General features: G+C 39.6%; 1 protein-coding gene and 1 long non-coding RNA gene across 2 annotated transcripts in view; one reads left to right on the top strand and one right to left on the bottom strand.

Moving 5' to 3' along the window:
• Positions 1–24761, bottom strand: part of TSEN2 (tRNA splicing endonuclease subunit 2) — a 39426-nt gene extending 14665 nt beyond the window's left edge. The window contains exons 1-7 of the mRNA XM_090284192.1: positions 24693–24761; positions 23393–23599; positions 21652–21733; positions 15475–15511; positions 9514–10036; positions 8576–8653; positions 1525–1575 (exon numbers count right to left, since the gene is read on the bottom strand). Coding sequence (XP_090140318.1) covers positions 1525–1575; positions 8576–8653; positions 9514–10036; positions 15475–15511; positions 21652–21733; positions 23393–23581 — 960 coding nt within the window. The 5' untranslated portion in view covers positions 23582–23599; positions 24693–24761. The remainder of the gene's footprint in view (positions 1–1524; positions 1576–8575; positions 8654–9513; positions 10037–15474; positions 15512–21651; positions 21734–23392; positions 23600–24692) is intronic.
• On the top strand, positions 78–18799 carry LOC150004961 (uncharacterized). Its single transcript, XR_016512412.1, has 3 exons — positions 78–144; positions 862–904; positions 18660–18799. It is a non-coding gene; the product is annotated as an uncharacterized LOC150004961 (long non-coding RNA).
• Positions 24762–25533: the final 772 nt, after the last annotated feature.

Here is a 25533-nt window from a genome sequence, read left to right as displayed (position 1 = left end):
AGAGACTTTAGCTGATGGCATAAATTAATAAATCCAATTGCTTACAAGAAAACTTTGTTTCCAATGGAGGACTTGAAGAAGACAGAATGCTTTGGTTCAGAGAACATTCTGATGTATCAATATGAAAAAAACAACAAAAACTAGGTAAGTTTGGAAAGTTTTTTTGCCTCATTTTAGTGCTTCAGTTGGTTTAGGGTTCAGTCACTCAAAAAGATTTGCTCAGATGAAGATTTTAATACCATAAATATGAGTTAAAGTTGTGATTTTTTTTTTCCCCTTTTATTTTTTTGGAGTTGTTCCTAAGGTGGAAGCGCCACATGTGTGTGGCCTTCAAATCTCACTGCGAGGAAGCATCCAGCCCCTCCTAGGAGAATCAAGTCTTGTAGAGAAGGCTGAACTTTCAATACGGATAGCCCACCATGTTTCAGATGTTGAGGATTCTATGTAGCAAATGGAATGTTCCGACAAATTTCAGCTCAAGCCCAGGAGAGAAGACAGGGTGGGCTAAGAATGGCCACCATCTGGAACAATGAGTCACCCATCAGGCAGACACCCATTTCCAAACCAACAGAATACTTGTGAAAAAGATTTATATAATTAGAACTTGATGAATGATAAAATTATATACTTGCAAGAACAGAATAAAATATGCTTTCTCTGGTCTATTTATTGTTCTCTTTTTAATTTTAATTTCATTTGAATTATTTTGAATATGTATAATATTCACATGGTTCAAAATTCAAAAAGTACAAAAAGTATACAGTGGAAAGTCTCTTTCCAATCTATGCACCCAGTCCTACACTTCCTCTACTAGAAGGCAAGCAATGGTATTAACTTCTTATGGGATGACCTTTCTTCTAGGGGAAGCAGACTACTCTACAAAATCATGGGCTTTGGACCCTGGGTGAGTTATTTAATTTCTTCTTACCAGAAGTAAAGATTAGAAGTATTGTATACAAAACACCTAATAAACAGCCTGAAGTAGTGCTAAGCACTGGCAGCTTTTATTTTATTTTTTAGATTTTATGTATTTATTTTTGGAAAGAGAGGGGAAGAGAGGGAGAAACAGAGGGAGAGAAACATCCATGTGTGATTAATTGCCTCTTACATGTCCCCAGCTGGGGACCTGGCCTGCAACCCAGAAATGTGCCCTGACTGGGAATCAAACCGGCAACCTTTCCATTTGCAGGCCAGTGCTCAATTCACTGAGTCACACCAGCCAGGGCGCTTTTATTTTTGTTATTAATTTTCAGTACTGTTATGACATAGATTTCTTGTTCATTATGTAAGCTATTGCTCTTCTCCTAACCTCTGGGAATAAAATTCAATCTAATAGAGTCAAAGCTAGCTCTGCCCTGAACAGTTCCAATTCAGGACCCAAAGCTGAAACTTAAGAGAAAAAGTCAATTCCTATTTTATTAAGTGAAAGTAGACACATTTGTATTGAAGCAATTGAAATTACTACAACCTGCTTTTAACATCAGGAAAATTTAAAGTGGATTGTATCTAAATATAACATCTTACCTTCTCACAGTAAATACTTAGACATCCCAGAGCATAGACCAGGAAGAAGGCCTAAAAGCAGAGCAAGCAGAAAATGCATATTAGAAACTATTCCACATTCTTAAGAAATTATTTTACAGATCTGTCTTTGCCACAAATACAAATTAATATCCTTAAATCATCATCAAAATAGTCACATATTTTTAACAGAAACGGTTCATACAATTTTCAAGGATTAAAAAAAAAAAAATCTAAGAAAACACAACTGTCACAAACTGGCCCACTCTCACCACTTTCATTCAACATAGTATTGGAAGTCCTAGCCAGAACAATTAGGCAAGAAAAAGAAATAAAAGGCACCAAAATTGGAGAAGGAGCGATAAAACTGTCACTATTTGCAGATGGCATGATATACACAGAAAACCCTAAGGAATCCACCAAAAAGCTATTAAAACTAATAAATAAATTCAGCAAAGTTGTAAGATATAAAATAAATATAAAGAAATCTGTTGTTTCTATACACTAATAATGAACTATCAGAAAATGAAATTTTAAAAACAATACTAATTCTAACTGCATCAAAAGAATAAAATACCTAGGAATAAACTTAACCGAGGAGGTAACTTGATAAATGTCAGCAGATAAAATCCATGTAACAGTGTTCCTTGAAATCCCCAATAATTTTTAAGAGAATAAAGTGTGATTTGAGAACTACTACTTTAGTTTTACCCAGATCCAAATCTAGAGCTTTCTGAAGATGAAGGTGGTTACCTGCAAATCCCAATCACCATGGTCCAGCTACCAGTTCCTGTCCAGACTTTTGCCAAGGCCTCTCTGCCCGCCCTTAGTCCCTCACAGTTCACTCTCCACAGGAGCCAGAGCCATTTTCTTAAAACGTGAATATGTGGCTCCCATGACTATAACCCTCCAAAGGGCTTTATTGCATTCTTGCTTCCTACCACCTGCAGCCCCTCCATGTCAAACCATCAGTCTCTCTAGCTGTCTGGCTTCGTTTCTGTCCCCTGAACACACTAAGCGCATTTCTGCCTTCGTAATTGCTATTACCACATCTGGCATAATCTGCCCCAGACTCAAAGGTCACTTCTCAGAGAGGTCTTCTCTAACCACAAGGTTTAAGTAACCCCTATCCTGACCGTCTTCTTCAAAAGAGCACTTACTTTTGTCTGAAAATATCCTTCTTTTATGTGTGTTTACAAATAGAATGCAAACTCTGGGAGAGTAGGAACATCTAGAAAGGAGTATAGCACACTGTGGGTGTTCAATGCCTGTGCTACAAGAATAAAGAAATAGGTCCCTGGGTCCTGCCCTTGGCTTAGGCCTAAGCTGCCAGAGCACCTGGAGGAGGCCGGGCTCTTCTCGCTCCTTTCCCGAAACGTGGACACTGTGTCCTATTTTTCCTTTCAGCTACCGGTGACGGCCTCCCAGGTGGCCTACAATCTTATTATGACCTTTTCCCTTCCCATGGCACACTTATTAACACAGACTGCTGTTTTTACCCTTCAGATGGACACCAGTGGTGGCCAAAAGGTGCAATGGAAAAGACAAAGCTGGTTCCTCAAACAGCCAAGTCCTTTTTTCCCTCTAATTTTCTCATTTACCAGTTCAGAACGGTGTAATAGGAAGAATGAACTTTGACATATGACAGGCCTGGGATGAATCTTCATTAATGGCCAGGGCCTTGGAAGTCTCGCTTAAACTCTCCTACCTCATCTGTAAAATGGGAATGATGTCTTCTTAAAGATTTAATGAGATTAAATCTCCTAAAGATTTAAAAAGTTCGGCAAAGCATCAAACTGCTCAATTCGTTTTAGTTTCCCTCCCTTTCTAAAACTATTTAAATATTATAGTCTGGAAAAGTTCAATACAATTTTTGCTTAGCAAGAAATTCTTTCTTGGTATCTGTTAGAATTTAAGTTCTTCAGAAACCAATGCCTCATTTTTATTGACCTAAAATTGCTTTTACGAATTGATGCAAACTTATCTTAGACACTTATTACAGATGGAGAGGAACTTAATTCAACTAAGTTGGCTTTATTTAGAATTAAATCATCAGTAGACTGGGGAGGTCTGTGGAGGCTGGTAATTATGTCCCTTGAGATTTCATTGATAAGTTTTTGCTTTGATAGTACTAATAAGATAGAGGGATGAGTTTAACAATGATTTTAATGTCATATCACTAAAACTACTTAGGGCCCAAATTATTGTAACAGAAAAATAGCTCTCAGTAACAGATCTCTGAGAAGCAGGTCTTTAAATCAGCTGTGGCTGTCTATTCAACCCCTGAAAAGACTGCTTTGAGTTGCTGTAGCAGGGCTGCTTGTGTTCCTGATGGACATTTACAGAAATACATTAAACTATACAGTGCTGTGCCAAACTCGGGTGATTCTTTCAAAGAAAATCTGCCAAACAAAACTGAGAAGCAGAGCCAGGTTTAACTGCATGTTCCTTGAAAACTTCTGTAACATGTCTCTGGAGAGTTCTCAGGAGCCAAGCAGCTTCCAAGAATGCAGAGCAGCCTCATCTGCTGTCTCCTATTACTCTTGTCTTTTTTCAGGGAGTGTTTGGGAGGAGGCTTTTTTTGGTCATTAAAAGCACCAGCTGGCCACCCACCTGAGACAGTGATTGAAACCCCAGGATGTACACCTGATACTCTCTCCAGTGCTGCTGCTGCCACCTCCTAGAGCTGAGAGGCTGGGAGGGTCTTCATGGACTCAGCCTTCCAGCTCATGTTCATACTGATGCCAGCTCTGGTCCCTGCCACTGCCCTATATCACCGCCTGCAATGCCCCAGGGCCACCATGACCAGGGCAGACTCACATCTGCACAGTTTAGCCATCCGTTGCCATCACTTCCAGGGCTGAGCTGCATGAGAGAGCCCATGCTGTCCCATGTGTCCATCTGGCAATCCCCTATTTATCCTTTAACATCTGCAGATATCACCAACTCTGTAAAGTTTTTCCACCTAGTGTGTGTCCCTTTGGAATCTATCACTCTCTGTGCAAATTCCATACCTCATACACACCCATTTAACAAGTAATTATTAAGCACCTAACGGATGTCAGGCATTGTGTACAAGGATTCAAGAGGAGCAACATTGGGACATGTGTTTATCACACTGAATTGTAATGATTTCTGGGCTATGTTTAGGACCTAAGCACTGTTCTATTTACTTATGTATTATTATTAGTACTTAGCCTAGTGCCTGGCACACAGTAAATACACAGTGAATACTTTTGCAAAATACTGACGGCATACACCTGAAACTGAAGAGGAAGAAAGAAAATACATGCTAAACAAATGGAAGCACTAAATGTTATACAGAGGAGACTACATTTTAAAATGAATAATTTTCTTACAAATTTCCCAGATTCACATTTGTTGGATTCATATTGTTAAAATTTTTATAAAAATATCTCCACAACATGCCCCTCTCCTTTCTTGCAGAGTGAATTAAAACTTTACTCTCTACAAAACAAAAACGAAAAACATTTTCTATTGATATGTTATATACCAACTATACTTAAATTTAAAAATACTGTTGTGAAAGAAAGAGTTCCAATTAGCTACTAAATAGCTTTTAAAAATAACCTAATAATGATAACGACAAGACTAGCAGGCACTAACACTTGCTGAGCATTTACTATATAGCAGGCACTGTGCCAAAACCATCACATGCTTTATTTACTTTCTAGAACATCTTATGAACAAGGAGTTATATAACCCTCAGTCTACAGCGAAGAAAGCTGAGTCTGAGAGAGGTCAAGCACCTAGAGAACAAGCATCCACGGTGCTGTCCAACAGAACTTTCTGTGATGATGGGAATGTTCTACATATGTGTTGTTCACTACAATGGCCACTAGCCACATGTGGCTGTTGAGTGTTTTTAATGTAGTTGGCACACTGAGAAACAGAATTCTGAATTCTGTTCAGTTTTAATTAGTTTAGATTAAATAGCCACACGCAGCTAGAGGCTACCGTAATACTCAACAGTAGACTAAGTGGTCTCATTTGTAAAATGAGGAGATGAAGTAAATAATTCCAAACATCCTTTCCTGCTCTGAAAGTCTATTCTTTGTACCACTGGCTTCACTGTGAGGAAAGAAGCGCGGACCATTAGATCAAGTGGCTATGGAGACACAATTACTTCTCTGCTAACACATCATGAAATTACCCGTGTGGATACATTTAACAAGGACTCCTTGACACCTATGTGTACACCAAGAACTGTGCTAGACACTGCACAAGCAAGTTACTAAGACAGGCAGGAGCACTCCTGGAGAGGAGGCACACCCATGGGCATGAGACTGAGGAAGGGGTGCTATCTTCAAGGGCAGAAAGGACATTTCTGTGTACAGTATAGATGCAAGCTAAAAAAAAGGAAGGAGTGAATGTTACATGAACACAGGTGAGTGGAACTCCAAATCAAAGGGAAAACATGATGTGGTTGTTAGCACGTCACTTTTTTAGCCAACTTTTGAGAAAGCAGCTATTGTCTTAAATAGAACACATATTAGTAATTCTACAGAAGGAAATATCTAGAGTACCTTTAGTAATTAGCAGTCATTACATGTCTTGAAGCACTCATCAGTAGACTAAGCAGTCTACTGTCAGTGAAACTCGACAAATACACTAAAAAGCACTGAACTGTACACTTTAAATAGGTGAATGGTAAGGTATATAAACTCTATCTCAATACACTTTTTTTTTAACCTGGTGAAAATTAGTAACACAGGAACTTCCGGCCAAGATGAACGTGTAGGTAGACATGCTTCACTTCTTTCCACAGCCATAAGAAGGATTACATCTACCTCAAAACTAAAAATGACAAGAACTACCAGAAAATCGAACTGCTTGGAAGTCCAACAAAGATATAAAGAAATAATACTCATCCAGACAGGTAGGAGGGGCAGAGCTGGGGCAGAGAGGACACTGTGTGGCAGTGGTGGCAGCACAGTAGCAAAGCAGTGGCTGTGGCTGGCCAGTGGAAAGAGCAGTCACACATTATAAAAGTTGGGAGGGACCCCTGGGGAGCAATCCCAGCCCCAGACCAGACCATGCAGCTCACAGTTCCAGCGCCGAGGAAAATAGAGCCCCATTGCTTCTGACTTTGAAAACCAGTGGGGGTTGGGGCAGAGGAAGAAACTGCTGGTCTCTCAGCAGAGGCCATTTGTTTAGAGGGCCCCCATGGTCCTAGAACATCTGCAGACCCACCCACTCTGGGTAACAGCTAGAGGGGCACCAGTCCCATATGGGAAGTTGGTGAAGTGCCTGGAAATGGAGCGTGTGCTGAGCAAGTGGCACTGTTCCCTCTCTGACCCCTCCCCCACTTATAGTACCACAACGTGGTGACAGGTCTCCTCACACTACTAAATACCAAAGGCCCCGCCCCTTACAATATAACAGGTGCAACAGCTCTACCTAAGACACAGAGGCAAACACAGGGGCCTGTCAAGTTGAGGAAGTAGAGAAGTATGGCCCAAAAGAGTGAACAGATCAAGGTTCCAGTGGGAGAACTAAGCAATGAGGAGGTAGTCAACCTAACAGACGCAGAGTTGAAAACACTGGTGATAAAAGATGCTCACAGACTTGACAGACATGATTAAGTACGGCAAAGGCATAAGGGAAGAAGTGAAGACTATGCTAAGTGAAAAAAAGAAAAGTCCACACAAAACCAATGGTGAAGGGAAGGAAGCCGGGGTTCAAATCAACAATTTGAAACAGAAGGAAGAAATAAATAGTCAACCAGTAGAGAATGAGGAAACGAGAACTGAAAAAAATCAGGAGAGGCTTAGGAACCTCTGAGAAACTTTAAATGCACCAATATTCGAATCATAGGAGTGCCAGAAGGAGAAGAGGATGAGCAAGAAATTGAAAACTTATTTAAAAAATAACGAAAAAAAACTTCCCTAATTTGGTGAATAAAATAGACATACAAGTCCAGGAAGCACAGAGTCCCAAACAAGTTGGACTCAAAGAGGACCACACCAAGACACATCATAATTAAAATGCCAAAGGTTGAAGATAAAGAGAGAATCTTAAAAGCAGGAAGAGAAAACCAGAGACTTACCTACAAAGGAGTTCCTGTAAGACTGTCAGTTGATATCTCAAAAGAAACTTTGCAGGCAAAAGGGTACTGGCATGAAGTATTCAAAGTGATGAAAAGCAAAGACCTACAACCTAGATTACTCTATCGAGCAAATCTATCATTTAGAATGGAAGGGAGATAAATTGGTTCCCAGACAAGGGAAAAATAAAGGACTTCATCATCACCAAGCTATCATTGTATGACACGTTAAAGGGACTTATTTAAGAAAAAGATCAAAACTATGAACATAAAAACGACAACTAACTCACACCTATCAACAATTGAATCTAAAAAATAAAAACAAAAACTAAGCAAACAACCAGAATAGAAACAGAATCATAGGTGTGGGGATCATTCGGAGGGCTATCAGCTGGGAGGGGAAAGGGGGAGAAATGGGGAAATGGTACAGGGATTGAGAATCATAATTGGTAGGTACAAAACAGACAGGGGGATGTTAAGAATAGTAAAGGAAAGGATGAAGCCAAAGAACTTACATACATGACCCATAGACATAAACTAAGGGTGGTGGGATTACTGGAGGGAAGGGGGCTGAGGGGAACAAAGGGAAAAAACAATTGGGACAATTGTAACAGCATAATCATAAAATATACTTAAAAAGAAAAGAAAAAGAAAATTAGTGACATAGTATTTGGCCCATCTGAAATTTTGATGTGAAAAGAAATGCTTAGACAAACCCCTTAAGACCTTTCTGGAATGATATAGAGAAGGGGCCCCCAAATGCACATCTTACTTAGAACTGATAAAACGAAGGCAAAGGAGAGAAATTTAGGCAGGCCTATTCTGGAAGCTGCCTAGGGTGACCTCAATACCTAATTGTGATATTCAATTATTGATTCCTCCATTACTGAATTACATACAGAATTGTACTTTGAGGTAGACCCATCTATACAGTGTTCCCCAGTCCCGGAGACCAATGGCCGAAAAGAGAACAGGCTGGAAACATACCTCTTCTAGGCTGAGTTGCAAGTACTCAAATATCCTGTATGGATTTCTTCTGCATATTAATCTCTTTTTTTGTACCAACTGAAGAGAAAAAAGTAAAATACATACATAACAAATTAAAGTACTAGATGTTATATACAGAGACTGCATTTTAAAATGAGTGATTTTCTTATTAATTTCCCAGATTGCCATTTGTTGGATTCATATTGTTAAAAAGTAATTTCTTTTGTTACTTACGTGGAAGAAAATTTGTTTTTCTACTATTAACATTTTATTTCCTTTCTTTTTGCCCCATGAATTTTTCCCATAGTGATCATTTTATTGATTTTATGTGTTGCTTTTTTTTCACTGTACCTCACAAGCATGTGCTTAGGTTCTTATTGAGACATCATACACCTCATTTGAAAGGCTAGATAATATTTCTTCAAGTGGGTGTTTCAGATACTGCTACTTAGCCATTAGGCTGTTTCTCATTTTTTAGCCATTACAGATAATTCTGGGGCAACTCTGACAGCACGTCCCTTAATCAAGTGGCTGTGAATCTGCTTCCAGTGCTTCTCTCGTGATGGCTGACTTCCACACTTGAGACCCTCCCTTGCGGCTATCCTATAGACTGTGCAATCACCACTGAATCTCTTTTTCCCCCAAACAAGGGAAGTTATTAGACCTGCTTTAATTTATATATTTTTAAAATGTTAAGTTATTCACAAACCTTAAGGCTTTAGTTGAAACAGCCCTCTCAGCTACTGAGCAACCAGGGCAGGAACCAGTGCTTGCTGGTTCCCTTGGAGTGTCTGCAGTGTGGTGTTGTGACTCCATAAACTGGGTGCTTAATATGGGCCTGCTACCAGTTCCAAGTAAGGGACATCCAATTAGCCAACATCTCCTATGAGCCAGAAACAGATGGTTTTGGAAGAACTGATTTATTTCCTTCTACTTACTTCCTCATTTGGGGCATCTTCCCTCTCACTCACATCATCACACACGACTTCCTCCACCAGCACATACTCATCACCAGGCCCTCTCTCTCTGGCACAGATGAGACCTGTCTGTTGGCTGCTGTCCTGAGTGCCACCACGGGGAAGGAGAATATCGTATTTGACACAATGGACTTGGGGCAGAGGTGCAGTGACCTCTAACACATGTTCATCCAATCCGTTTACAGTTTGTGGGTCCTGCCCAGAGCCTTCCTGCAGGCAGTCTGAATTCTTGCTGGGATCCTCAATATCATCTGACCTTCCCAAGTCTCTGTTCATCACAGAAAGTTTCTCTTTATCCACAGTGGCTTCCATTTTGGAAACTATTTCAGAATTCAGCTCATCATGCAATGGAATGTCTTCATTCCCCTTTATGCAAGGATGCTCAAGTGGTTTTGTGTAATCTTCAAGGATTCTATGCACTGTACTCTCATCCCGAGCCTGTCTTCGCATGAGCTTTGTGGCCCATTCTACACTACGCTGATACCTGAAAAAAAGAAATACTGTTAGTAACAACATTTGAATTTCAGTATTTAAAAGACAATAGAGAATGTAAAAAAGACGGGAAGGTAGCATACCAAAATGTTTACAGTGTTTTTTCTCAATGGCAGGCTATAGGTAAATGTTTTCTTTATCCTTTTCTGCATTTTCTAACTGTTCTGCAATGAGCATGTATGACTTTGTTTTTATTATAGAGCTTCATTTAACATGCTGAATTTGAAAAAAAATTAATCTCAGTTTAACGAAGTATGAAAATTTATGTAATTTAAAACTGGTAGACCAAATGATTTTGGTAAATATAAAAAGAAAATGGCCATCCTTTGTCAGAATTTGTTCTGTATTTTTTAAATTTAGGTACCACATTTTCAGATACATATCCTTTCCATAATATAAAGAGCCTTTGTTTAGTATTAGAAAGTAAAAATAAAAATTCCAGTAAATATTTTTCACAGTATGTCCTAATGTCTCCATTGCACATGAAAAAAAAAATTATAGTTATGTACATACAGCCAGACATCCTAACAGAAATGGCCCCTTCTTCCATAATAATTTTAAAACTATATTTTAGTGTGAAAACACATGCTTAGTTTCTTAAACTTTAACGTAAGCTCTGAACACTTCCCAGTTACAGTAAGACAACAGAGTTCTGCCCTGGTGAAGAAGTATCAGCACCTAACAATGCTGCTGGGATGTGTTCATAGCATGGGACCACCGCCACGTGTGGGAAATCTGATCAGCGATACGCTGAAGATACTGTGAAACGCACACTTTTGCCTCTACCTCTGTCAGTTACTGTGAAAAGCACCAAAGAAGACAACTGGCTTGTAAAAAGACAGGCGTAATTTTACACTTCACCTTGAGTATTCTGTCTGTGTATGGAAGACTGGATATGTCATAGCTTATAAACTGCTACATCTCGCACAGTGAAACAAGGAGGTTGGCTTCTGCTGTATATAAAAAAGAATCTGTGGCTGCTTAATCCTGATTCATCAGAAGAATCTCCAAGCTGTCAACATCCTGTTTATCCTACACGAGGATGAACAAGCATTCCTATATATTAGAAACAGTATCTTAGATTTAAAAATTAAAACCTGGCAAGGCTACTCTTAACACCAAAGCAGCAGGATGATGCAGTGACACACAGATTTTGTGTTTAGACTTGACTCTGTCACTGATACTTGTGTGACAAAACCAATTACTTAACTCCTCTGTGCTTTAGTTTCTCTACTCATGAGATGAGGAAATAGTACTACTTTTTATAATCAGGGCAAAAGAGGTAGCTGCCCATACAACAGCAAGATGTCATTTCACCTGTATGAAAAGCCGCTGTTGCATGCATTTTTAAAAGAGCTTTCAGCTGAGAGATCTAAAAAGAATCTTTGCTCTTCATATCACCTAAAGCATTGGGTCTATGGCTTTATGGGTCTGTGAATCTTCTTTATTTGTACACAAATTTTCCTGTCAACGTGTATTTTTCTGGGGAAGGGATCCACAATTTTTTTCAAATTCTTTGACTCTTAAATTTATGAAAGAACCACCGAACTAAAGGTTCGGCAGTACCACCTTTAAGCAGAAGATCTGGAATTGAGAGAGAGCACACACAGGTCACTGTTCTGCACTTTGCAAAACAGCGGTCAAGGCAGATGTGAGTTCAAACCCTCACTCCACCACGTTCTCGCACTAGCGATGCACTCTTTTCTCTAAGATTCAGTTCTTTCTCTGTGAACCAGGGATAACTGTACCTTCCTCATGGGGTAGTTGCAAGGATTAAAAGAGAGAAGGCATGTAAAGTGCTCAGGACATATTAAGTGCTCAATAAATATTTGTTACTATAGGATTGTGGGGTTTTTAGGCAGACTTGAAAAATACAAACATTTTGACTCCATATATATTACATTAAAAATGCACACCTTAATTAACTGCTCTTTGTGAACAAGGGCAGCCATGTGGTGACAAACCTGCGCCACATCTAGGTTCTGGAGTAGGCTCTTCTGTGATTCTGTTAAGCCTTTTAGCACCTCTAGTCTCTTTGTTTTTCTGCCAAACACCAGAATCATGCCTGCATTTCTGCCTCATAATGACTTCAGATGTTTGTTTATGAAAGTGCAAATGCAACAGTGGCTGCCAAAGTGTAGAAGAAAGCCTCTGAGTAAGGCTGGTGATGAAAACAGCCAGATGTACAAATGACTAAGACATATGGCACACGGGTCACAGAACAGGAATCCTCTTAACTGGCTGAGAATGCTTTCAAAAGCTGAAGCCTACTGTGGTTAACCCCAGACACTGCTGGAGAAACTTCAGGAAGAAAAAAGTGGAAGTCAGAAAACCTAAGGGCGAGAGTGGCAGAAGGAAAGGGTGGCAGCAGTTCTGATTAGAAACAGTAATGAGACTGATGAAAAGCAGCAAGAACACAGAATGGTACCACTTGAACATGCCTCAGCTACTCATGTTTCTATACCTTGAGCACACCTCTTCCATTTCCACAGAATGCCCTTTCCACCATTTTATTGATTAATGCCCATTTATCATTGGAAGTTCATAGCAAAATGTTTTTTTAAAAAAAATCCTCACCTAAGGATAGGTTCATTGATTTTAGAGAAAAAGGGTGGGGGTGGGGGTGGGGTAGAGGGGGGGGGCGAGAGAGAGAGAGAGAGACAGAGACAGAGACAGAGAGAGAGAGACACACAGATGTGAGAGAGAAACATTGATTGGTTGGCTCCCATCCATGCCCTGACTGGGGATTGAACCTGCAACCCAGGTATGAGCCCTGATCGCAACCACTTGGTGTACTGGACAATGCGCCAATCAACTGAGCCACCCAATCAGGGTGCAAAATGGTTTTGAGTCAGTCTGTTTAGGTCCAAGTACTGGCCTTGAGCAAGTTACTTAACCTCCTCTGCTTCTGTTTTCTCACCTATCAAAGACAGATAATAACAGGATCTACCTCATAGGGGTGATGGAAGGATTTAAGAAGACAGTCCAGAAATCTGTTATTAGCATGGTACCTAGTACAAGGAACATACTCAAGAAATGCCAGCATGTAAAACTATGTTATTATTCTCATTACATGTCAACTCCCCTCAGGCTCTGGAGTTAAGACTTCCTGGTTCAAGCTCATGAAATCTTGAGCAAGGTAATCATGGATTCCCATATATGGGATGGAAATGACTACACCTACCTGAAATGTTTCTCAAAAAGATGTACTGAGATGATAACAGGTATACACACCAGTAAATGGCACTGTTGAAGCAATCACTACCCATTGGCTATAACGATGATGATGGCGATGTTGGCTACCACCAGAAGCTAAGATGAGGCATGGAAGGATCCTCCCCTTGAGCCTTCTGAGGGAGTGTAGCCCTACTATACTGTGATTTGGGATTTCTGGCCTTCAGAACTGTGAGAATAAATTTATGTTCCTCTAAGCCAACCAAGTTTGTAGTACTTCACTACAGCAGCCCTAGGAAACTAATTCAGGATCAATAAAATTCTTGGAATATTACCATGTAGAGCTTAGAAAGGAATAACCTTCAGGCAGGTGACAATCTCCCCAATCCAGAACCAAGCTGGCTTAATGTCATATCCTCTTTACTGCCAGCCTGATCGGGATACAGTTCTGAGGGGCAGGCTTCTGATCTATTTCTGTTTTGGTGTTGGCTGCAGCAACCTGCCTATACTGCGGCCCTCCTAGGATGGGGGTTCAGCCAGGTTCTCAGCAGAACCAGACCCCTATGCCCAGCCTGCGGTTTTAGCCAAAGTCGCCATTGAGACCTCCCTGGTGTCACTGCCTCCTGGACACTCCTTTGGTTGTGGAGTTATTGGGCATGTAAACAAAAAGGAGCGGTCAGATTCTGCCAGTAGTTGCTGAAGCAAGATGGGAAAGAATTGTGGGCTTGAGTGGCTTTAAAAGGCTTCCTGGAAGAGCCCTGGTCAGGTAGCTGAGCTGGCTGGACTGTCATCCGTACACCAAAAAGGTTGTGGGTTAGAGTCTAGTCAGGGCACAAACCTAGGCTGCAGATTCCATCCCCGGGTGAGGGGCATGTGGGAGGAAACCAATCAATGTTTCTCTCTCAGAGTGATATTCCTCTCTCTCTTTCCCTTTCTCTCCCTCTAAAAAAATCAATAATAAAATATCCTCAGGTGAGAATTTAAAAAAATTTTTAAATGAAATAAGAAAATAAAATAAAAGGCTTCCTGGAAGAGTGCAACTCAAGCTGCACCTCAGGGATGACAAGGATTTAGGTAGGTGACCATCAGTCAACACGAGCCTACCAAGGAACCACTAAATGCTGGGGCTGCCAAGGGGAGCCAGGCACGACCCCTGCTTTCCAAGAACTGATGTTCTAAATCCAGGTGTACAACAAAGAGGACAGTGAGGGGCGCCAGAGCAGACTCCTTGGGAGCTGGAGGAACGACTCCCACCTCAGCACAGGGAAGGGTGGTTGTGAAGAGAGAAACTCTGAAGGTGACAGTGAGCTATATGCGGAGTGTGCAGAAATAGCCAGGCAGTGTACATGTTTGTGGGGTTAGGGAGAAATGTTCCAGGAAACGGGAACAGCATAAACACGACTGAAGGAAGGAGTCACACTACCTGAGTGGGTCAGGAAGAGCCTCTGTGAAAGCTTCTTTCTCTAACCCTGTAAGTGTAGAGTAAGGAAAGAGGTCTGGGTCATGTATGCCCCCACAGCACAGGAGGCCGGTTCTAAATCTAAGTCTAAGCATCTTAGCACTCAAAGAGATATACATGACAGGGTAGTTGTTCATATTTTGGAAGGAATTCAACTTGCAAAGAATTTGGTTTAGGATTATTAAAAAAAATAAGGTTAGTATAGTTCAAATATGACTTGAGTCACATTAAATCTAAACAATTTTCAAGGACACACCCACTAAAAAGAAAAAAAAAAAAAAAAAGGCAGGGGCTACGACATCAGAAAAGGTTATCTAAAAACAGACCTGATTTGTCCTGGCTGGGTGCTCAGTTGGTTAGAGCATTGTCCCAATAAGCCAAGGTTATAGGTTCAATCCCCGGTCAGGGTATATATAACAATCTACCAATGACAAATCGATGTCTCTCTCTCTCTCCCTTTCTCTCTACCCTCTTTTTCTCTCTCTAAAATCAATGAATAGCCCTGGCTGGTGTGGCTCAGTGGACTGAGCATCGGCCTATGAACCAGGGGGTCACTGGTTCGATTCCCAGTCGGGGCACATGTCTGGGTTGCAGGCTAGGTCCCTAGTTGGGGTTGTGTGAGAGGCAACCACACATGGATGTTTCTCTCTCTCCCTCTTTTTCTCCCTCCCTTTCCCTCTCTCACTAAAAATAAATAAAATATATATTTTTAAATCAATGAATAAAAATAAAAAAAATAAAAATAGACCTGATTTAAACCATAATTTTGACCAAGATCGAAGTTCACCATGACTTACTTCTTTGATGTGATTATAGGCATATTTGTCTTCATATCTGTAACAATAAAGAAGTTCTATTAGTTTAGACAAATTTTCCTAAAAGAGAAAAAACACTGTAAACCTAGAAAAGACTAAAGGAATTTCAAAATTCACAAAATCAGACACGTAGAAAGTTGACTGACCAATCAGCAATAGCAAACATGTGCTTTACATGCAATCACAGGTGCAGTTGACCAATCACAGTGCTCTCGCTGAGCTCAGGTGTGACCTTGGTGAAATGCGTCACCCTATGCTGATGAATACCTAAGGCTACACCTCTTAGAACGTAACAGGTGTGACAGCTCTACCTAAGACACAGAGGCAAACAAACAAAGGAGCCTGTCAAGATGAGGAGACAGAGAAGTATGGCCCAAAAGAGGGAATAAATCAAGGTTCCAGTGGGAGAACTAAGCGATGAGGAGATAGCCAACCTAACAGATGAAGAATTCCAAACACTGGTGATAAAGATGCTCACAGGCTGGACAGATATGCTTAAGTACGGCAAACGCATAAGGGAAGAAGTGAAGGTTATGCTAAATGAAACAACAACAAAAAAACCCACACAAAATCAATGGTGAAGGACAGGAAACTGGGGTTCAGAGCAATGATTTGGAATGTAAGGAAGAAAAAAACAGTCAACCAGTACAGAATGAGGAAACAAGAATTGAAAAAAATGAGGAGAGGCTTGGGAACCTCTGGAACAACTTTAAACATGCCAACATCCGAATCATAGGGGTACCAGAAGAAGAAGAGGAAGAGTATGAAATTGAAAGCTTATGTGAAAAAATAATGAAGGAAAAGTTCCCAAATTTTGTGAAGAAAATAGACATTCAAGTCCAGGAAGCACAGAGAGTCCCAAACAAGCTAGACCCAAAGAGGACCACACCAAGACACATCATCATTAAAATGCCAAAGGTTCAAGAAAAAGAGAGAATCTTAAAAGCAGCAAAAGAAAAGCAGAGAGTTACCTACAAAGGAGTTCCCATAAGACTGTCAGCTGATTTCTCAAAAGAAACTTTGTAGGCAAGGACTGGTAAGAAATATTCAATGTGATGAAAAGCAAGGATCTACAACCAAGATTACTCTATCCAGCAAAGCTATATTTAGAATGGAAGGGCAGATAAAGTGCTTCCCAGACAAGGGAAAGCTAAAGGAGTTCATCAGCACCAAGCCTTCATTATATGAAATGTTAAAGGGACTTATATAAGAAAAAGAAGATCAAAACTATGAACACTAAAATGACAACAAACTCACAACTATCAACAACTGAATCTAAATTAAAAAAAAAAAAAATCCAACTAAGCGAACAACCAGAATAAGAACAGAATCATAGATATGGGGATCATTTGGAGGGTTATCATCTGGGAGGGGGAAGGGGGAGAAATGGGGAAATGGTGCAGGAGTAAGAAGCATAATTGGCAGGTACAAAACAGACAGGGGGTAGTTAAGAATAATATAGTAAATGGTGAGGCCAGAAAACTTATATGCATGACCCATGGACATGAACTAAGGGGGGTGAGATTGCTGGAAGGCAAGAGGGTACTGGGCGGAGGGGAGCAAAGGGAAAATAAATTGGGACTACTGTAACAACATAATCATAAAATATACTTAAAAAAATAAAAGAAAGGATTCCTATCCAAGCTGATATATGACCAAGTAAATAAATTATTAGAAAGTGGTTGGTTAACTTTGTCTGGAGAGTTAGGAAAAACCACAAAGGAAGAGTAATTCAGGTGGGCTCTGAAGAAAGAGTTTACCGGGTGGACAGGGGGGCCACAGGCAGAGGAAAGCACAGCACAAAAGCCTGAGTTATAGGTTCATGGAATGGCAAGCAGCCCCAGGTGGCTACAGGGCCAGCGAGTGGCTAGAGAGGAGGGTGGAAGATGAGGCTGAAGCTAGTTTTTGAAGAACTTCCTAAAGTGGACATTTGAGATTTACTTCTTCAGGGGAGCCCACAACCTTAATTTGTTTCCTTGTCATAAATTCACTTCCTTCAAATTTCTATCACCATTTAAAACTTAGCTACTACAGAGACCAAGAAAAGATTCATAATTATTAAGATTATTACTCTATTTGAAAACTTTTTATATTTTTTGTCAAATATTAGTAACTTCCAAAGCTGGGTAATGGGGTAGAGACAGGGTCATTATGTTATTTGCTCTACTTTTTTTTCCCTCCTCTCTTTTAAAATTGTTTACTATGAAAACATTTAAAAACAGGAGGAAGTAGAGAGAATAGTATGATAAATTCCTATGTTCCCATCACTCTGCTTTAACAATTAACTCATAGCCAATCTTGCTTCATTTGCTTTTCTGCCCATTCCTCAGACCCCAGATTACTTTGAAAGAGATCTCTCACATCTTATCATTTCATCTTGAAATAGTTCAGTATGTATTTCTATAAGGATTCTTAAAAAAAAAACCCGTAATACCATTATTACACTTTAAAAAATTAGTATTAATTCCTTACATCATCCAAAATCTACACAGTCTCATAACTTTTTTTTTCTGGAAAGTCTGACTCAAAATCCAAATAAAGCCCTACATTGCAATTGTTGATTCTAATATATATGTTTCCCTGTTATCTTTTTTTTTTTTCCAATTCATTTATTGCAGAAACGGGTCACCTGTCCTACAGGACACCCCCAGTCTGGCTTCAGATGACTACATCCTCCTTGTGCTGTTAACATGGTGCTCCTCAAAGGCGGTCACAGGCCCAATGGTTCAGAAAAAGATGAAATAACTGTCTCACTCGGCACACTGCTTAGTTTAGCTTCCCTTGTTTTCAGAGCCAGATTTTCATGGAGAAGGAAGCTGCAAATGATTAAACAGCAGTAGCTAAATGGAATGGAATCTATTTCCATTCTGGTGCAATCTTCTTACCTTGCTGCATTTCAGTACTTAGAGTGGCACCAGCTTAACACATTCCTCTCTTCCTTGCATCTCCTGGGAATTGGTTGAACTAGTCTTGATCAGATCCAGGTTAAATTTGGGGGGGAGCCTACTTCATAGGTAATGCCTATCTGTTTTCATTAGAAGATAGAAAATGACTTGTTGGCTCTTATGTCATCGGCACCACTGTTGATCAATGCCTAGATCTAATAATTCATTAGAGGTTGCAAAATGGTGATATTCTAATCCTATTATTTCTTCTTTGTTTATTAGAGGGATTCTTCAATAAAGAGAAACGCCTCACTATTTGGTTACCCCAAGAACCAGTTCATATATTCCAGTTTTCAAAATGATGAATCCTCCATAGGTGAACAATAAATTTCTTCTGGCATGAACTAAAGAATTCAAGCATTTTGGGGGTATTATTATGAATAAATTTTAAAATAAATTGTAATATTATTCTTATTGCTACTCAAATGTTTTCATGGCCTCTTCTAAAATAACTCTAGTAGTTTTTGATAGCTTCCTTTTTTCCTGGTACAAGATGTTTCATGTAAAAAATCCTAGCTGCTGTCAACCACACCATCATAATTACTCATTTGGTTAATCATATAATACACATATAACAGTCTCAGCATATCAGTAACACCACTACCACTCGTAAAAAAAAATAGCTGAAAACAATATAAAGATTATTCTGTAGCTCGCTCTTTCTTTAAAGTATATGACAGGTTGATTGCCCCAATTCTCCAGGTCTTTCATTTGCCAAACCCTCTGACTGGGCCATTGAAATATTAGCAAACATGATACAAGCAGAGGCCTGAAAAGCACTGGCACACTGGGGCTTGCTCTTGACTCTCCACTGTAACCATGAGAACAAACCTGGGCTAGCCTGCTGGAGGATGACACACATAGTACCCCCTGTCCCTCGTCCCAGTTGAGGTCATCCTAGACCAGCTGACATGCCAACCAACAGACAACCAGACACCAGTGAGTCTGGCTAAATCCATTACTGGACTAGACCATCAGACAGCTGACCCATGACTAGCCAGATGGTTAAGCACATCCAGTCAAGATCAGCAGACCTACCCAGCAAACCTATAGCCTTGTAGGCAGTTTGCTTGCTATTGAACGTACTGAAATTTGGGGTGGTGTGTTAAATAAGATTGTGGCAAGAGATATCTGACACAAAGTCTACCCCATTAGAATTGAACAGTCAATTTATCAAGTTTTGAAGTTATTCAAAATAGTTTCCCCCTTGGGGCTCTACCACCAACCTGATATACAGGTTCTTTCCTCTTCTTTTTTTTTTAAAGGAATTACCTTTTAAATTTTAACTTTGTTTCATAACCATGCAATACATTTACAAAGTTCCAAAGTCAAATCTATAAAGTCTTACCTCTCTTTCCATCCTGTTCTAGTCTTCCCCCATAGGCATTAAAAAATTATGATTTATCCTTCCTTATATTTCAGAACTGTATTTATATTCCCTCATTTAGATAAACCATAGCACACTATGCAGACTTCACTTTACCTTGTTTTCTTCACTTAAAAGTATATCCCAGTAACCCTCATGCCCAGCTGCACAGAATTGCATTATATGAATGCACTAGTTTATTCCACTGGTCCCCTCCTTATAGTTATTTGGATTGCTTTCAGTTTTTTAATATTAGAAATAGTGTTACAATGAATAGCTTTATGCTATTTATTTTCATATTTTTGCCACTGAATCTTTAAGATAAATTTCTAGAAGTAGAATTACTGGGGTAAAAGTAAATGCATATACTGGGACAACTGAATATCCACAGGCAAAACAATGAAGCTGGACCCTTACTTTATATCATATACAAAAATTAACTCAACATGGATCAAAGACCTAAATGTATAAGCTGAAACCATAGATAAGTTAGGCTTCATTAAAAACTTTTACTGTTTCACATTCATTGAATGGCTATTATCAAAAACAAAAACAGCCCTGGCTGGTGTGGCTCAGTGCACTGTGTGCCAGCCTGTGAACCTGAAGGTTGCTGGTTTGATCCCAGTCAGGGCACATGCCTGGGTTGCGGGCCAGGTTCTCAGATGGGGACATGCAAGAGGCAATGAATCGAATGTATCTCTCACAAATTGATGTTTCTCTCCCATTCTCCCTCCCGTCCCATTTCTCTAAAAATAAATAAATAAAATATTAAAAAAAAACAAAAACAGAAAATAAGTGTTGGTGCACTGTTGGTGAGGATGCGGAGAATCTGGAAGCCTTGTGCGTTGCTGATGGGAATATAAAATGGTACAAGTATTGGGAAAAACAATTTAGTAGTTACTAAAAAAATTAAAATAGAATTATTATATGACCCAGCAAGTCTATTCCTAGGTATATATACCAAGAGAAATGTCCACACAAAAACTTGTACATGAATGTTTATAGCAGCATTATTCATAACAGCTCCAAAGTGGAACCAACCCAAATGTCCATATTTAGATGAATGGGTAAACAAAACATGGAAATATCCATCCATACAATGGAATATTATTCGGGATGAAGTCCTGACATGGATGAACCTTGAAAACACAAAAGTGAAAGACACAAAAGTCTTTATAGTGGGTGATTTCACTTACATGAAATATCTAGAATGGGCATATTCACAGACACAAAAAGCATGTTAAGGTTACCAGGGTTTAGGAGGAGAGGATGGGGAAGGGTGGAGGGAGTAAATATACATATGATTTTGCTAGACATTGCTAAATTCCCCTCTGCAATGGTTGTACTACCTGCACTCCCACCAGAAATGCATGAGAATGTCTCTCAGGGCCTCACCGATGGTCAAACTTTTGGATTTTTGTCAATCTGATTCCTAAAATGATATCTCAGTACAGTTCTAATTTTTTTTTTTTTACAATAAAATGTTATTTTAAATTCTAATATGTTTTAATTAAATTCTAATTCTGGAAATAAAACTCATTTTGCATATAGGAGAGTAGGTACCTATCAGTACCTTTCACATGCACAGGACTCTTCTAGGCAATGTTTAACAGCAAAAAAAGCCTGAATAACAATTTTGATAATTCTAGAAATTAGATAAAACACATTTTTCACTAATTATAAGAATCCTTTCACCTTTATTAGAATTACCCTAATTACTCTTTTTAGGAGTAAAATTTTCAGTGTGCATTTTCTCTACTAGAATTTTACTATATAATCTGAGGTAGAAGACCAAAAATAAAAGAAAATAATAATTTGCCTAAAAAATTGAATGATGTACAAGTTTACCTTTATATTTGGCAACCAGCTTAGGATCTGAAATTGTGAAGTTTGGACGGCTTCTAGACAGGATTCCTTTTCCAAAATAACCCTTCCATGAAGAGAGAAAACAAAATTAGTTCATTTTTAGTTATCAGTTTTTTTAACTGAAGGAGAATCACTATTTGAATTAACAAGAGATTATATCTTCCCTCTGATTATCTGGTGACTACTTATGAAGATTTCAGCTGGTGACTTTTTAGTACACCTCATTTGTCTCAGAACTAATGATTTCAGTCTAGGTCTGATAAGCTGAAGGCAACAGGGCAGGCAGAGGCAGGGATTCTTCTTCACATGTGGGTCAGGAGCAGCACATCTAAAAGCAGGAGTCAAGTCTACCAGGTACAAAAAGCTTCTTGGATTCTCTTGTACACAGGATTGAAGCATTCCTTTTCCTTCTGCTCATTCCATAAACAATATAGATTTCCCCCCTCCCATTTCTTAATTTAAGCCCATAGAAAATTGAGAGAATAATAAAATGAATACTTTTTACCCTCACCTAGATTTAACAATCAGAATAAACAATGTGCATAGCACTTTGTACTTTTTTAAAAAGATTTTATTTATTTCTAGAGAAAGAGTAAGGGATGGAGAAAGAGAGGGTGAGAAACATCAATGCGAGAGAGAAACATTGATCGGCTGCTTCTTGTACACACCACAACCAGGGATAAACTTGCTACCCAGGCATGTGCCCTGATCAGGAATTGAACTGGCGACTTTCTGCTTTGCAGGGATAATGCCCAACAACTGAGCCACACCAGTCAGGGCGTGTAACACTTTATAAAGCCTCTTGGTTAATGTTATGTATTGCAAATGTGGAGAGACTGCCCTTAGCTTAGACCCCCATCTCACCAGGGTTAATGCCACCCACTGTACCCCACTTTGGGAAGGTGGTTACAACCTATATATTTTATAGAAATGCCTAGAAGAGGAGACATTTATAGAGATGGGAGTGGATTGGTGGGTCCCTCAGGCTGGGAGGAGGAGCAGGGATTAAGCGCAATGGGCAGTAGGTAACTTTCTGTGCTGATGGGAGGCTCTAAAACGGGATTGTGGCAGTGGTTGCACAACTCTTATGAATTTACTATAATCACTGAATTGTACACTTACAATGGGTGAATTTTATGGCTGTAAATTATACCTCACTAAAGCTGTTTAAAAAGTGCCCCAGTGATGAATTGGTTATGGGATGGGGGAGGGGGTGCGTGGGAAAACCAGCTACCAATCTCAACTCAAACCTATTATCAATGTAAAACAACAAAAACTAGAACTTGTCCTCATCTAAGAAGAGGTCCCCAACTAGGAAGAGAGCACATAAGGAGCCAGAGCTAAAGCCGCATCTGACTTGTCCATGAGTCAGAACAATATGCCACTCTGCAGTTACCTCTGGGGATGAAATGGGAGTTAAATGGGGAATTTTCACTTTTTATCCTGTAATTTAACTTCTGTAAGTTGCCTGATTTTTTTTTTTTTTTTTTTTTTACTATAAACATGCATTACTTTTCTAACCGAAAGACAAAGAAGTTCAGTATTATTGACCCTACTCCACTGCTGAACTGTGGGTCCAGAACGAAGGAGTTATCCTCACGATAATATGGTTTCAGGGCACCCGAGTCAAATTGTAGTGTTCCTACATGAGACCAAACAGCACAGAGAGAATATGAGACATTTACAGTTTATTTTGGGAGTGCATGGGGTCACCTGTACTTACATTCCCATACAGCTGCTCAATATCTTCTGTGTTCCTCACAATTACATTGTTGTTTATCATTTCGGCATGGAACATTCTGAAGTCTTTCTTAGGTCCACAGTTCTGACCAAAAGGGATTGGAAATGGAGACTCATAATTCTCATACACTCTTCTTTTCCTCTTTGGGGCATGGAAAACTGCTTCTGCCATTTTTCAAGTGTAACCATTCTTTAAAGAGTATAATGAAGAGAAAGAAACAGATAGTCAATCAATGACTACACTGATAAAAAAATGATAAAAAATGCGAGTATATTTATACCTAGGCTCAGAAAACTTTGTGGTCTGTGGGAAAAATAAAATATTTATAAAGCAGTGAACTAAAAGACAGAGTCATGAGAATATTTTGTAAAAGGCAGTGCAAATCTCATTCACCTAGAATATTTCAATCAATTCCCACAATAGTGCCCAAGAAGTCAGTGGCATTATTTCCCTCTACAGCTGACAAGACTGAGGCCTAGTGACATGCCCCAAAAGTCACACTGCTACGCAAAAGGCTCCTGGTAGCAAGCACAATAGGATTTCTGCCTGTTAGGATTACTTCCATTCTTTCACTCAGCCAACAGACTTTTACTGTGTACCTACCAGGGGCCCCTAATATCAGAGGTGCTGGGGATATAAAGATAAAACCAAGAGACCCTGTCCTCAAATAATTAAATCTAAAGAGCAATTCATTTTCAAAAACAAAAAACCAAACATTAATGTCAATCATCTTCCCATTTTTAAGGTAACTTGATAAATAACAATGACAGCAGCAGTTCCCAAGTAAGGGTTATTATGTACTCCAAATGCAAGTGGCTGAGAGTGGGAAATCTAGAGCCAGAGTGCCAGGACAGGAATTGGCTTTATGACTTCCCAGAAGTGTGATTGTGGACAAACGTTACTTAATCCTTCCGTGCTTTGGTTTCCTCATCTGCAAAATAAGGATAAAAATAAACTCTATCTTATAGTTAAGACTGATAAAAGTGCTTAGAAGAGTACCTGGTTCATACTGAGCACTATGCATGTATTCACTGTAATTATTATTATGGGATGAGCACTACTAACCTCATAATACAAATGAGGAAACAGGTTCAGGTTTGAGAGATTATATAAAAGATCCCAGAGAGGGGGGCACTAGACCATCCCAGGTCTGTTGAATGCCAAAGCTCTTCTCTCTAGGTTCTGCTGCAAGCACAGGTAGCATTGTCCCCTTTTGTCTGAAGGCTCACTCCTTCTCAAGGTTAGAAGTTAAAGTGTTATGGAGAATTGTGGAATGACTTACTGTGCACTCAGCACTAGGAGGGAGTAAAGGAAGCTGAAGTCAGTACCTCTCCCTTCCAGGCCTTATTGTCAGCCTGAGGAGACAAAACAAGCACCTAATGAGCAACAGGCTGCAATTCAATAATGGCTAAAGGAAGGAAGTCAAGTTGAGTGTGTTGAGAGATAAAGACATAGGGCCGTGGTAGATGCATTTAACTTAGGAAAGCTCAACCATACGTAAGGGGAAAAAAATGTAAACAGTGCAAGAAATTGGGCCAGCCACTCCAAGTGACAAGCAGATGCCCTAGGATGAGATGGGAGACTTGAACCTGTTGCTCCCTTAGTCCCGGGTCTAGATTTGATTTAAGCTGAGAACATATCTGGTGCTTGAAGAAACAGTGGAGCCATATCACGCACATTTAAACTACATGGCTCCAAACCCTCACAAAGAAAGAAGTAGGACTGATTATTTAGATGCCTCCTGCATTCAATACCAGCATTGCACTGGGCAATGGATGTAACCAAGCCTATCACTGCCAATGAAGGTGGCCAAAGCTGAGGAAGAAAGATGAGTAGTTTTAAAGGCTCATGACCATTAAAAAAATAAAGTAAAATCTTTGTCCAATGTGTGATGTCTTTATCCACTCTCTCAAAAAAGTTGAGGAAGTAAATGAGGACAAAGAAAAACACAGACCAAGAAGAGTTAAGAGAAACTGCTAAGTCAGTGGCAAAGATAACTATGAAGAATCAGCACACCGGAACCTTCATAGAATTGCCAAAGTATTCCAAGCAGCAAAGTGCTAGAACTTCTAAGATCCCTTAATGTTCCAGTGAGGAACTTTCTAGGGATTTCCAGGAACAAT

This window comes from Furipterus horrens, unplaced genomic scaffold, assembly GCF_987537825.1.
Source record: "Furipterus horrens unplaced genomic scaffold, mFurHor1.1.pri manual_scaffold_7, whole genome shotgun sequence".
Lineage (NCBI taxonomy): Eukaryota > Metazoa > Chordata > Mammalia > Chiroptera > Furipteridae > Furipterus > Furipterus horrens.
This window is presented reverse-complemented; position numbering and strand designations above follow the sequence as displayed.